Source organism: Seriola dumerili, unplaced genomic scaffold (genome assembly GCF_002260705.1).
Source record: "Seriola dumerili isolate Sdu_G_001 unplaced genomic scaffold, Sdu_1.0 BDQW01000331.1, whole genome shotgun sequence".
Classification (NCBI taxonomy): domain Eukaryota; kingdom Metazoa; phylum Chordata; class Actinopteri; order Carangiformes; family Carangidae; genus Seriola; species Seriola dumerili.
The window spans coordinates 3,112,754-3,126,495 of record NW_019174586.1 but is presented as its reverse complement, the minus strand read 5'-3'; the positions used below and the strand labels follow the sequence as shown (position 1 = coordinate 3,126,495).

At 38.4% G+C, this 13,742-nt stretch overlaps 2 protein-coding genes across 2 annotated transcripts; both read left to right on the top strand.

The window, feature by feature from the left end:
• The first annotated feature begins 1,003 nt into the window (after positions 1 to 1,003).
• Positions 1,004 to 4,266, top strand: cdx4 (caudal type homeobox 4). Its single transcript, XM_022760389.1, has 3 exons — positions 1,004 to 1,439; positions 2,898 to 3,043; positions 4,033 to 4,266. Exons 1-3 carry the CDS (start codon positions 1,004 to 1,006, stop codon positions 4,264 to 4,266), a joined length of 816 nt encoding a protein of 271 aa, XP_022616110.1.
• Positions 4,267 to 5,868: 1,602 nt separating this feature from the next.
• On the top strand, positions 5,869 to 13,462 carry LOC111232612 (cysteine-rich hydrophobic domain-containing protein 1-like). Its single transcript, XM_022760201.1, has 6 exons — positions 5,869 to 6,014; positions 9,044 to 9,098; positions 10,101 to 10,256; positions 10,650 to 10,706; positions 11,195 to 11,254; positions 11,991 to 13,462. Exons 1-6 carry the CDS (start codon positions 5,869 to 5,871, stop codon positions 12,039 to 12,041), a joined length of 525 nt encoding a protein of 174 aa, XP_022615922.1. The 3' UTR covers positions 12,042 to 13,462.
• The last annotated feature ends 280 nt before the right edge of the window (positions 13,463 to 13,742 follow it).

Genomic DNA, 13,742 nt, shown 5'->3' with positions numbered 1-13,742 from the left:
CTGACTGTGTCCAAATGTGTTTTTAAAACTCAGATCTTGAATCGTGCCGTTATTTCCCCGAGAGCCGTGACACACATTTGACATTAAAAACTAAGCAGGAAAGAAAAAGAAAACTAAGTTGAGTGTAAATTGCAGGAGACAGCGGTGACTGATGTGTGGCAGGCCGCTGTTTGTCACAGGGGGGGTTGTTGGAGTTTCCTTGTAACCGGAATTAGCTGTGAAGTGCGACCTTTAGGTGTGAACACGGAATACTAAAGGTCCGGCTTGCTTCTGGAGAAAAAAAGTCTCTCGTACTTTGCACCTCGTTTGCAAGTGAATATCTGAAATAAAACGGGATTCAGCGTGAAGCGTGGTCGGAAACAGCTGAATCCTATGACAGGTTTTTAAACATGATGGATCGTCTGTTGGGAAAGTTAAACTTCTACAACTATACTCCACTATTATAGGCTCAAGCGAAATGAATTGTCACGAGAAATTGAATAAAGTCCTGTATAACAAAACGTATCTATGCGCAATTACGCACAGATCTTTTTTTTTTTTTGCTTGCTTAATGCATTTGTGCACGTGTTAGCTGGGCTTTTTGCCGGTTCGTGCAGCGTGTGCAGCTGATAGGCCGCGGCGTTAATGTATTCACGGAGGGGAGAACTCATGTTCAGGATAGGCCGACTGTCAGGTGATGACGCGCTATACAGGACAGGCGCGAGGGGACAGCTGGGCCGGCAGCACCGGTCACTCTCATTTGGATGCAAATATCCAAGAGTTGAGGAGTTGGCTGACGTCAGACAGGCCTTAGTATACCTTTACCATCTTGTCAACAGAGCCACATCATGTGAGACTGGAGACAGACTGGAACTACGTCGCATTTCAAACTTGGGGAACCTCTCTGGACTATAAAAAGCAGGATTGTTTTTTTTAACAGTTACAGGGCAGCAATGTCGCCTTAAAACAGGCCACATCATCCCCTCTGCTGTTTTTGCTGTTTTTAATTGTTTTTGTACAAATCATGTATGTGGGATACCTACTGGATAAAGAAAGCGGCATGTATCACCAAGGGCCAGTGAGAAGATCGAGCATCAATCTGCCTCCACAGAATTTTGTTTCTACACCACAGTACCCCGACTTTACTGGATACCATCATGTGCCAAACATGGATACGCACGCACAGTCTGCAGGGAGTTGGGGACCTACATATGGCGCCCCACGAGAGGACTGGGGCGCATATAGTCTGGGACCACCTAATACTATTCCTACACCCATGAACAACTCCTCTCCTGGACAGGTTCCTTACTGCTCCTCTGAGTACACTCACATGCATCCTCCAGGATCTGCGGTGTTACAGCCGCCGCCGGACAACGTTACCGTTGCACAACTATCTCCAGATAGAGAAAGACGCAATTCATACCAGTGGATGAGTAAAACTGCGCAATCATCTTCTACAGGTGAGTCCATCATCCCAAACATTGGGTCAAAATTATGTTATTCGATACGCTGAAGCGCTTCCCTCGGTGTTGCATGAAAAACAGTTTTTGCGCGTGTAAGAGTTTTTGCTTTTCTTTGAGTCTCACCTAATTTTACGCGTTTTAATTATTTTTCTGGCAGTTCCATGTCACTAAAAATTAAATTAATTATCGAACATGTTTAATTGAAAACAAGAGCGGAGGGTCAATGGGTCAAACTTAATATTGGGGAAATGTAATTAAAAAAAAAATTTAAAAAAAGGAAAGTGCTTAAGAATGCATAAGAAGGAAACTGGTTCTGTGACACTTGCCTTATGCGGGCTCTCTCCATTTAAGATAACACAAGGGTAAAATGAGAATGAGAGTATTACTAGTCTATAATTGATAAAAGCCTATTTAACGTAATACATTTAGATCAGACTAGCAGCAGAAAGAAGTTAAATATATCCATTAATAATTTCCACATCTCATAATTGTGATGGTTAAGATGGTCTGAAGGCCAGCAGCCCAGTCTACTGTATTCTCTTCTGTGGTGGAAATAAAAAAATAAAAAAAGGTGTGAGCAATCGGCGCCAGGCCCAGTTGTGATGTTAATGTCATTATTCCTGGAGATGTGAGGTCGACTTTCCTGTCACATTGTTTGGTGTTTTGAGTGTTATCCGTCATATCCAGGCAGTGGCCTTTGCTTTCAACACCTCTTCACTTTGATATGCACCAACCTCTCTTCCTCTCCAAGAGTTATATTGCCGGAAAGAGTGGGGTTTTTCACAGCTAATGTCTCAAACGTGGAGCTATACCTACTGTATGTCTTAACAGTGGCGTAAATTACAGTTTCAAATCGAATACTATGAAATTATGTGCCCTAAAATAAAACAGCGCAACTATTTTACACTAACATAGATTCATTAAAATTAATTCAGGCTGTATTTATGTTAGGAATATGAGTGTCCATCACTATTTCTTTTTATTTGGAAATGATTTGTCACTGTCAAACATTTGTTTTCTAACAGTAACACTAGACACGCACTCACACAGGCCTATAAAATTGTAAAACTGGTCTAACAAATGTAATGTAAACTACATGCTGTCGGGAGGTGTTTAACGTAAAGTGCAGATACTTCTATTATCTCCTGTGTCGAGTGTTTCTTTTTAACTTGTCAGTGCAGGATCTGAATCGTGGCTGTTTGAAATTCACTGTTCTACAGTTGTCATCAAAGCAAGATCAAAAAGCTCAATTTGCGTATGTGTAGATAAAGCAAAGAGATGTGGATTTAAGACACAGCTAAAAAAGATGCTGTGTGCAGATAGGCCGGTCCTGGCATGCAGCCCGCTCTGTGTAAATCTTCCAGTTCAGCCACTTGGCTGCTGGCAGATGATCCTAGAAACGGACAAGCAAAATATTCACGCTGTGTTTTGGGTTTTCTTTTGTCACCTTCACAGGTAAAACGAGAACGAAGGAGAAATACAGGGTAGTATACACAGACCATCAGAGACTGGAGCTGGAGAAGGAGTTTCATTTCAACAGATACATCACCATCAGGAGGAAATCTGAACTGGCTGTCAACCTCGGTCTGTCGGAAAGACAGGTATGTCGAATGAAATACTTGTGCCTGGTTTGTTTTCATCGCAGATGGATGCAATAAATCATTTTTACATATGTCATACATAGAGCCTGCTATGTATGAGCATGAGAGCACACCACATAGGCTTGTTTTCACATGTGTAACTTACAAAATGAAGCCTATAGAAAACGTCATTATTTCATTTTTTTTTCATTAGTGATAACTGCCTTGGATATATTTATAGTCCTATCTAAACCCCTGATATAGCCAATTGTCTTTTGTTTGTTTTTGTTTTGTTTTTTTGTTTTTTTTTAAATCAACGAATTATTCTTCGATCATTAAAGCCCCATAAAGAAAATATTATATTGGTTATAATTTTCCTGATCTTTCTAATTATATTTGCCCATGGTGTATACACATTTATTTTCTATTATTTTGAAATCACACCAAGAAACAAGAAATTGTGGAAATGTATTCATTATGCTACACCTAGCCTATATTTATTATTGTATTTATCATTCATGAGCTACTACTACTTGTCCTATGTATCTGTTAATAGGCATTTTATTTTATTTGAATTACTTATTTTCTATTTTATTTTATTTATAAAAGACTAGCTTAGACCTAAAAAATATCCCATTTAATCATTATTGTTGTTATCAGTTACTGTTTAATGAAGTTAAGTTCTATCTAGGCTTACTAATTTATAAGGGTTTTATTTTACTTTAGTAAGGAATATCAGATTAAACTGGGTAGTACACGCCAAAAATATATTTAATATTGTTATTCATTAATAATTTCCTATTTAAGCCTATCTATTTTTATGTATCCTATTATATGCATTTTATTTTATTTATAATGAGAGATTATACAAGCTTAATTTTTGTCATTAATTATTTTCTATTTCCAATCTAGACTTATCTATTTATAATGATTTGTTTTGTTTCACTTTAAAGGAGGTGGCACATACCCGGAAACATTTATTTAATTGAACTTTCTTTGTGCCTTTTCAGGTGAAAATCTGGTTTCAGAACCGCAGAGCCAAGGAGAGGAAACTGATAAAGAAGAAGATGGGTCAGTCTGACGGCAGCGGGGGGTCTGTGCATAGTGACCCGGGTTCAGTAAGCCCTCTGCCGGTGCCCGGGTCCCTCAGTCCCACAGACATCCACGGCTCTCTGTACCCCCCTCAGGGAATGAACACCTTGCCATCTATCAGGAATATACAGCAAGTGACTGTGACTCAGTAAAACAGTTCACCCTCTGGACCATGTAACATAACTGAGCACTCCTACACGCTGACAGGACACTTGATAGGCAGCCAGAGGATCTGAACTCACGTCCTGAAGCACAAAGCTGTGGATAAACGTTTAATTCATAGCAACAAAATGCTGGAGGCTCTTGAAATATTGCTTTTTATAGAATAGTTCTAATAACGTGGGGATGAAAAAAACGAAAAAATCGACGTGTTTCAAACTTAAAAGCTTTAAATTGTTTGTGAGTTAATAAGATATAAATATCCTTTTTTTGTATGCAATGAAGTGTATGTGTTTGTGAATAAAATGAAAATTCAGGGACCTTTCAAAGGAAGTTTTATACTGGATTGTATGTAGCTCACGTCACACTGGACAAAGTGCTTTGACTTGACAAATCATTTTCACACGTTTTTCAGCACAATTGTAACAGCACAATTGAGCAGCTGGTAATGATACGGGTAGAGCGGTCGTTTGATGGCAACTTTCATAATGTAAATAAAATGTTTTTTTTGCAGTACACCTGTCGTTTTCCTCATTTCCGATTTTTGGTTTTGCAAAGTTTGGGTTACATTTGCATGCAATAACGAAGCAATGTAGGTGCAAAACAAGTAAAGCACCTCAAGATGTCCATTTCAGGGGAATTAGTTTAAACACCATAACACATTTTATACAGTTGGCAATTAGTCAATTGCATTTTCCTGATAATACTGCTGAAAAATCAAAAAAAATCCAAGCACACAGGTCTATCAAACCAGTGAGAATAAATATGGCCTAGATTTGCAGCTACACATCGTTTTCCAGAGATGATATTACAGGCCTACTGATCAACTCAATGCATCTGCTTTTTGACTGGAATAATCCAAAGGGAACTCTATTTCCAGGCATCTTTCCCAAAGCTCAAACAGGAATCACATAAACCCCTCACATTGTGCTGTCTATGCTGGTTTGTTGTCAGTTCTCTCCGAAGTCGCCATGCTTTGCACACTTTAAAAACCAACCAGCTGTATAGGAGTCCACGAATAAACAGCCATGATATTCAGAGCATAATAGCCTGTTTTTGCTATTCCATTCAACACATTATACACAACACTCAGGTGCACAGTAGCTAGCTAGGCCTATTTTTTTTTTTAGGAATGTCGTGAATTCATCCTACATTTTGTACATCAAAATGTTTCATGGAAGCTGTCTGTAGACTTCAATAGTACAAGTAGTAATCTTGGTTGGTTTTAGGCCCGTCCTAACCAAAAAAAGCAGATTAAAGCATGTTTTTAGCTCAATGTAGTCTAATTAGTTTAGGTGACATGTTAGCTTAATTATCGGGTGGCAAGACTGGCTTCTTGACTTCTCTTGCCTTTCAGCTGGTTTGTGTTTTATAAGTTACCTGAATATCCCAAATTCTGAGTGCAGAATTTATCATTTTAAATATTCTGAAAAAAAGTTAATCTGACATTTTTCTACTTGATTCTACAAAGTGAGTGAGACTTGACTGCTAGGGTTTGAACCAGGTTTGAACACATAGGGGCGATGGTCGCTCTTTAACAACTCGTGCTCCGCGCTCCCGCTCGAGCGTCCGTGCGCGGCACCGTGGGAAACGTCATGAGCGTCTTACTACCCAACATGGCGGACTTTGATACCATTTATGAGTTAGAAGACGAAGAGGATGAGCACGTAGTGAGCGAGGAACACTTGCCCAGATACTGTCCGGAGCCCGTGGTTATGCGAGGGGCTGGGCACATTACAGTGTAAGCAGAGCCGTGTTTGTCGCTCCTGTCTGTCCGAGTGTCGCTTTGTTATCCTTAGCCTGTTTAGCTGATGCTAGCCTGTGAGCTAACGCAAATCACAACAACTGACGGTTAGCCATATGTTGTGACATGGGGATAAACGGTTTGCCCCCGAACGGAGCATTATTACGATAGAAACTAACAGTTCTATGTCCCCATGACAACCATAAACGTGGTAGTCCAGCAACTGATAGGCATTGGAAGGCAAGTTTACATGTGATGTACCTTAAGCTACAAGTCTGTGACTAACGTTATCACCGAACAGACAAGTGTTGCAATGTCTCTGACAGATACTATTAAACAGTGGTGAACAGTAACCAAGTGCATTTACTCATGTGCTGTACTTAAGTAAACTTTTAAGGTACTTGTACTTTCATTTTATGCTAATCTATACTTCTATTCCTAATTTTTAATAGGGAAACATTCTACTTTGTACTCCACTTCTTACATTTGTTTGACAGCTGTCGTTACTGGTTACTTGTAGAGCTGAAACCATTAGTCTATAAGTCAATTGGCAGAAAAATAATCAGCAGCTTTTTTGATAATTGATTAATTGTTTCAGTCAATTTTCAAGCAAAAATTGTGAAACCATGCTAAATTTTCTCTGATTCGAGCCTCTCTAATGGGAGGATTCTATTCTTTTCTTTTTCATGTGTGTTTGTAAACTAAATATTTTGGGGTATTTGGACTTTCCTTTGGCATATATTGTTGTAAACAAAATATTTTGGGTATTTGAACTTTTGGTTGAGTAAAGCAAGAGATTTTAACCTATATTTTTTGGCTCTGTGAAGATGTGATGGACATTTTTTAACATATTTCATTGACTGAACAACAGCAACAAATCGAAAAAATAATCATCTGATTAATCAATAATGAAAATACTTGCAGCTAGATAAGATTTTCTAGTTAAGTGTCCTAACTCTTGGAGCCCTGTGTTACAGATGTCAGATGTTGCAGGTTTGAGATACGAGTTGTCAGGAGTCCCACCAAAGGGTAATTTCCACTTTAAACCCCTCAGATGAGTTTATTGAGATAACAGTTTGAAGCCCAAAGAGGTAAGATTATCCAGTATTCACAAAAAGTAAATCTTTGAGGAAAAAAAATGAAAATAGTTTTGTTAAACAGAGCTTTGATTTTTCTTTTTTCCTCTCCTACTTCTCTCCCCACAACCCCTCAGATTTATCTGGTGACATTTTGGAGGGGCTATGATAATATATCAGTTACTTTTGCTCTTAATTTTGATACTTTCATTACATTTTGCTGATGGTACTTATGTACCTTTACTTAAGTACATTAGTAAATGCAGGGCTTTTGCTTGTAATGGAGTATTTTCACATTGCTGTACTAATACTTTTACTTAAGTAAAGGTTTTTAATACTTCCTCCACCACAGTTAAGGTATCTGCCAAGTCAGCACAACTTCACCAATGAAGACTAAGACATTTTTCACCATTGTTTACATGAGGTTGCCAGTGACTAGCTAGGTACATTTCGGCCGATATAATTTCCCACAGCCCAAAGAGGTGTATTCAGATTTCTTGTATTATTCGACCAACAGTCCAAAAAAGATATTGAGTTTATGATCACATATGACAAACCAAGGCATCAAGCCTTCACATTTGAGGAAAGTTACTTAAACATTTAATCAAATATCAAACTAGTTGCAGATTTTTTTGTCTTTGGACTAATCGATTAAAGGACTTATTGTTGCAGTCCTAGAGTGGAGCATAAACCTTAACGCATGTTAGCTCTCCAGTTTGATGAAATATGTTAGTCTTGTCATAACAAATTGGAAAACCTGAAATTTTCAGCACTGTCATCATTGTCAGATATCTCCTCACTTTCACCATAACATTAACTTGACTAGATTCTGAATCAGCTTTCTTTGCCTCCTTTACCATCCCTGCACGTGGATGCTAATAAGAAAAGGGTATCAATTTTAAAACATAATCCCATTTCTTACTGTTCTCATGGGTATTATTATTATTGAACTTTGTCAAGTCATATGAACATGAACAACCTCCTAGGAAAGATAAATACATGAAAAAATATTATCAGGGGACATGTTGTCAAGCTGCTTTGTAAGCAACTAATGGCAAATTCAGCATTGCTAATGTGCCCACTGAGAACTGCAGAAAAAGATGAAACTGTATCCCTGCCCACTTGTATCAGGTTACACTCCTGTATATATACAGTACTGTGCAAAACTTCTAGGGCCTATAAGTAAAGTGAGGATGCTTTCAGAAATAATACCATGAATAGTATTTTGTGATGGATGACAATCTAAACATCTGAAGTGCCTAAAACATTTGCACAGTACTGCAGATAAACTGTGACGATATGGCACATATAAACTGTGTTTCTGTAATTGGATAGTTAATAATATGAATGCAAGGATAATATGCCCATTGATTTAATTTCCAGGGAGTGATCACACAATATGCATATGAATGTCAAGTACCAATGGCTTATTGGAAGCTTGGGAGTGTAAGCTTATCATCCTAGTTATAATTTGTTTGTAATTATTTTTGGCATGTTTGACTTGAAGTGATTTTTATTGATGATAATGGTATAAAAATGGTATAAAATGATATAATGGTATAAAATAATTAATTATTAAATAATTATTAATTATTGTACTGCTTTGGTTGGTTTTGTGATGCAACTTCGTCACTTGGACTCCTGCATCTTTACTCTCATTACATGAAGGTCTGCAGTAGAAATAAGTGTTTACTGTGTCATTGTTTTGTAGTTGAGTGTGATTTAATGCCCCCCTTCTCATAAAGTTAACTTATATTAAAAAGAATTGTGCTGAATGAATAATTTTTGAATAAACATGTTATGTCTCATCATGTAATCTAACAATATATTTCTGCTCTTGCTGTAGATTGCTTTTGTTCTCATTACATTTATAATAATGACAGATTTTGTACTTATATATTTTTAATAGTATATCAGTGATCACATTTGATTTTTTTTTCCTTTTCTCAGGTTTGGACTGAGCAACAGATTTGACACAGAATTTCCCTCTGTTCTCACGGGAAAGGTACAGTTGCTTTTTAGTTTTCTTGTATTTTAGTCTTGCAGGCTGCTTTCTGTTCAGTTCCAAGTGGGAAGAATTAAGCAATTAAAACCACAGTGATTCTATTGTTCTTTTGGGTCTTTAACAGCTCCAACTTCCCCAAACCAGCCTATTCAAACCTCTCCAAGTTGTTGTGATGTGATGGCGATGCATTTCAAGTAATGCACCACAGTGCATAGAAAAGAGGCTGAATGTGCTGCTGTCCAGCTCTGTAAATGAGTAAGCTGTCTATGGGGCTCAGTTGACGGGGACCCCAGTGTTTTGGAGGGTCCAACTCCAGGTGATAAAATAATGAAATGAAGACTCGGTCGTAGACAAGAAAGAAAAGCTTCCTGGGTCAGACGCAGAAACACAAAAAGGCTGCAGGGGTAAGAGCAGGCCGAGGGAAGTGTGGGGCAATAAAAAGTACCTTCAGTATTGTGACCCAGGGTGACGTGATGGATGAGGTCACAATTATGATGATTGAAGGGTGCAGATCAGGCCCTGCTGGGCTTTATTCTGAGGTCTTTGGCTGTTTGCAAAGAGACCTTTGCATCCTGTCATAAAAGATTACGACCCCTGTTTTATGGCGTACAGACTCAGCCAGGAATGAGCATCCATTCAAGTTGTTTGGCCGGCGCTGCCACAGGCACTGAGCTTATCTCTCTTTTGAGTCTGTCCTTGCCCTGAACAGTCTAGAGCTTGGTTAGCAAGTCAGAGCCATAGTATTTAGAGATGTCATCTCATCTCTGGACAACATCTGCAAATATCTACCTGTTGGTTTTCTAAAGCTCTTTGATCTTTGTGCACAAGTTTCCTTTGAGCAATTAGGAATCTTTCATGTCAGCACCACCAAGAAACACTTGAATTGTCTTACTCCCCTTTGTTCTAAGCTTTTTGCTTAATGTTTAAATTTTCTGATAAAAATTACATCTAGGAATTGTTGATTTTGGTGCACAGATCCCTCATTTCTCTTTTTTTTTCTAGGTAGCGCCAGAGGAATTCAAAACCAGCATCAGTAGGGTGAATGCTTGTTTGAAGAAGAACTTGCCTGTGAATGTGAAGTGGCTTCTTTGCGGCTGCCTGTGTTGTTGCTGTACAGTTGGCTGCAGTCTATGGCCTGTTATCTGCCTCAACAAGAGAGTAAGTCCCAGACTGCCTGTGACACAAGTTGGACCTTTTTACTCTCCCTTACATCAGCGCTGATTACTCAGGGGCTGTTTCAGCAATTCAGCCATATTGGTCTAAGTGTAGAGGGTAATAACAACTCATGTTCAATTAGTGGCTCTGTGCAGAAATGACGCATTGCACTGCACAGCTCCTCTCCTGCCCAGCTCAAGGGTGTGTCATTTAAAGGTGGTGTTACCACTCAGAATTACTGACAACAAAGTGAAAATTACTAGCTGGTAAATTGGGAGTTCAGTCCATAAATCCTAACACTGTGGCTGTTTACTGTTATGTGTAAAGTGTAAAATTGAGTAATAAGTATTCTTCTACTTGCGTTAATGTATATGCAATTGTTTTCTGTTCCAACAGACAAGACGGTCTATTCAGAAGTTGTTAGAGTGGGAAAATAACCGATTATACCACAAGGTAAGGAAGACAACAAATTGCACAATAGCACCTGTGTGAAAGTGCTTAATTGTCTGTGTCAGTGTGCAGTGTAAGTTGAGTATTATCATGATGGATAATGACAATTAATCTGCTTTGAAAACTTAAGCCGCAGCACAAGTCCCTCAAAGCTGCTTGCCTCACATTTGGTGCACGGGGTCTGTCAGGACAGTGAGGTCAGCACTAAAATGCTGTGTTAATTTTGTTTTGTCTCGCAGCAACAAATTACAGCTAGTAGCTGTGCAAAGGCATAAAGGAAGCTCTTCAGGGTGTCTGGCCACCGTTTGACCCCAGCGAGACCAGACAGCTCTTCTCCCAAATTCCCCTGACACTGAAGGGGAAATTTCAGACAGATTTTCCTTTTTGTGTGTGTGTGTGTGCGTGCGTGTGTGTGTGTGTGTGTGTACGCATGCGTGTGTTTGAGAGTGAGAGAGATGTTCATTCATTGTGTCTGTGTCTTCTCTCATCAGCTGGGACTGCACTGGAAACTCAGTAAAAGAAAATGTGAAAGCAGTAATATGATGGAATATGTAAGTAGGCTGTCACAACGAAACAGCTATAAATTACTGTAACTGCAACTAGCGATTATATTTATTACTGATTAATCTGCAGATTATTGTTTTGTCTATAAAAAGAAAATAATGAAAAATGCACATCACATTTCCGTAGAGCACATATTCCTTACTATCATCAAATTCAATCAAAACAAATTCATTACATTTGAGCTATAAAGTTAGGTCCAATAATGAATGAATATTTACTTGCATTGGTTTCAAGCAGTTGATCTCCAGAGGAAATGTCAGTGTAAATCAACACCTGCTTATAAACTCAACAAAATTATCTAAACCATAAAAAAGTTTGTTAATGCTGTGTTCACACTCATTGTATATTTTGTTGGAAAAAAAACAATAAGTTTTCACTGAAAATCTTACTGATAAGTTCAGTTAATAAGCGTTGTCTCCTCATTATATTAGTAGAAAACATAATCCAGTTGACATTATGTTTCCTTCAAAACATTTATTGCAGTTGCAGAATTTAGGAGACAGCGTGGCTTTGTCTCTCTGCATGATTTATACCAAAAGCTCTTCACAAAAACACTGCCTAAGAAATTCTAAAGAAACTACAGTACCCATAAAATAAATCTTTAATGATCAATATTCTATCGGCCGATTAATTGACTAATAGTTTTGGGGCTAGTTAACACATTTATGTTTAAACATCTTGCAGTGGTCCTGATAACTAGTTTTGCCTTTTTTCTCTCTGCAGGTGATTCTTATAGAATTCTTACCCAAATATCCTATACTCCGACCGGACTGAGGAGGCCGTTAACAGACTGGACGTGTGGCCCTTGAATCTTATCCTTAGTGCCTTGTATATACAGTATGTTGAAATAAGGGTCTGCAGCGGCGTCTATCGTGACGACCTGTACATTTCCCAGTACCTTGTACATTAGAATTTGCAACACTGTCACTTTGCTTTAGAGCAGATTTTGCACATTTTCCCGACAGAACTAGACATGTCCCCTTTGTTGCACTCTGATGTGTTTTTGTTATGTGACAAACAAGTGAAACTCTCGAAAAGTGCATTTACCCCAAAGAACCATCAACCTGTATCCCATCTATTATATCAGTAATCCCTTGCAAAGAATGTGATGCCTCCACCTTCCTTAACTATCCTTGCCTTATGTATGACTTTTTAAATAACTCTACATGTAACAGGAGGAGGAAGGCATTGGGTAATTCAACAAGTCTGTAGATTCAAACGCTGTTTGTTGGGTTTCCTCTCTTTGACTTTGAATCCAATTCTTTGCAAGTTGATGGGATGGTTGAAATTGCCTAACGTACAGTGTACGTCATCACCCTGTGTTTTTTCTTTACATGTAACCCTCTGTACATGGGAACTAGCTAGTAAGAGAACTTGACCTGTAAATATCATGTTAGGATAAGCTGTACAGTGGTATACCATTGTTTACATAAAGTTACTTAGGTCTTTAGTTTTTTTGCCAATATATTGCTGTACCATAGTTTTGATTATTGAAAGATGTCTACGTACCTTTCTAGTTTATATGGACCTGTTTACCTTGTAAGCCATATAGTTACAATGTACATGATGCCAGAGTTAGGACTGATTATTGCACTTGAGCGCAAACGAAAGTCAGGATTTTAGATTATAATACATCCTGAATATTCATCCAATAACAACAGCTGCTGTGCTTGTTGCCGTGTGGTTTTTGCCAATGAAGATGACATTCAATGAAGCCTCGTCTGTTAAAGCTGGAGATGGTCGCATCTCCAGCTTTGATGTTGGACATGCAGTTGGAAGATAATGATTTGAATTCTGCACTTCCATTCATTTTTTTTCCCAATTTGTCCCATTAATGCATTGATTTTTATAGTTTTGTACTCTTCCCTGTGCTGTGTTTGGTCCTCCTGATGTGTTATGGAGCACATGCATTAACAGTACGTGGTGTGTTGAGCAGATGGTTCCTTTGTTTCAGTCTTTCTGTCCAGTGTTAAAATTATTTTCCTGAATCTTGGTCAAGAGATTGCTGTATTGCGTTGTATTAGAGTGCCTCTGGATTAGTTGGTGAAACACAGAGAAGTACAGGTTAAAATCTGTTCTCTTGTACAAAGGAGATTTGAAATCCTCCTCCCAGTATTGTCCCCCTTACAATTCTTGTAAATGTTTGTCATGATGACCTGATCCCTATGGAGAGAGAAAATAAATTGTCGATTTGGTTTCTCTTTGCTGCTGCATCCTTCATTTGAAATATCTGTCACGTTCAATGAGCAATGTGTCACCTGAGTAAAAACAGATCATTGTGGACCTCTGCTAATGTACTTTGCCCACAGCATGCTGCCCTACTACCAGAAATGTGGCTATTAGTCATGTTTAACAAGGTGTTGAATTGTTAAATTTAACAAGACAGCCTGCAATTACTCGACACATTTGTAAAACTAAGGAATGCTGTTACCGAAACCTGTTTCTGCTTACTAACGTTGTGGATCAGCGGTCAGA

Coding starts and splice junctions, on each gene's coding strand:
- cdx4 (XM_022760389.1), top strand. CDS start 1,004: ATGTATGTGGGATACCTACTGGATAAAGAAAGCGGCATGTATCACCAA. Junction 1,440..2,897: donor TGCGCAATCATCTTCTACAG/GTGAGTCCATCA, acceptor TCACCTTCACAG/GTAAAACGAGAACGAAGGAG. Junction 3,044..4,032: donor TCGGTCTGTCGGAAAGACAG/GTATGTCGAATG, acceptor GTGCCTTTTCAG/GTGAAAATCTGGTTTCAGAA.
- LOC111232612 (XM_022760201.1), top strand. CDS start 5,869: ATGAGCGTCTTACTACCCAACATGGCGGACTTTGATACCATTTATGAG. Junction 6,015..9,043: donor GGGGCTGGGCACATTACAGT/GTAAGCAGAGCC, acceptor TCCTTTTCTCAG/GTTTGGACTGAGCAACAGAT. Junction 10,257..10,649: donor TTATCTGCCTCAACAAGAGA/GTAAGTCCCAGA, acceptor CTGTTCCAACAG/ACAAGACGGTCTATTCAGAA.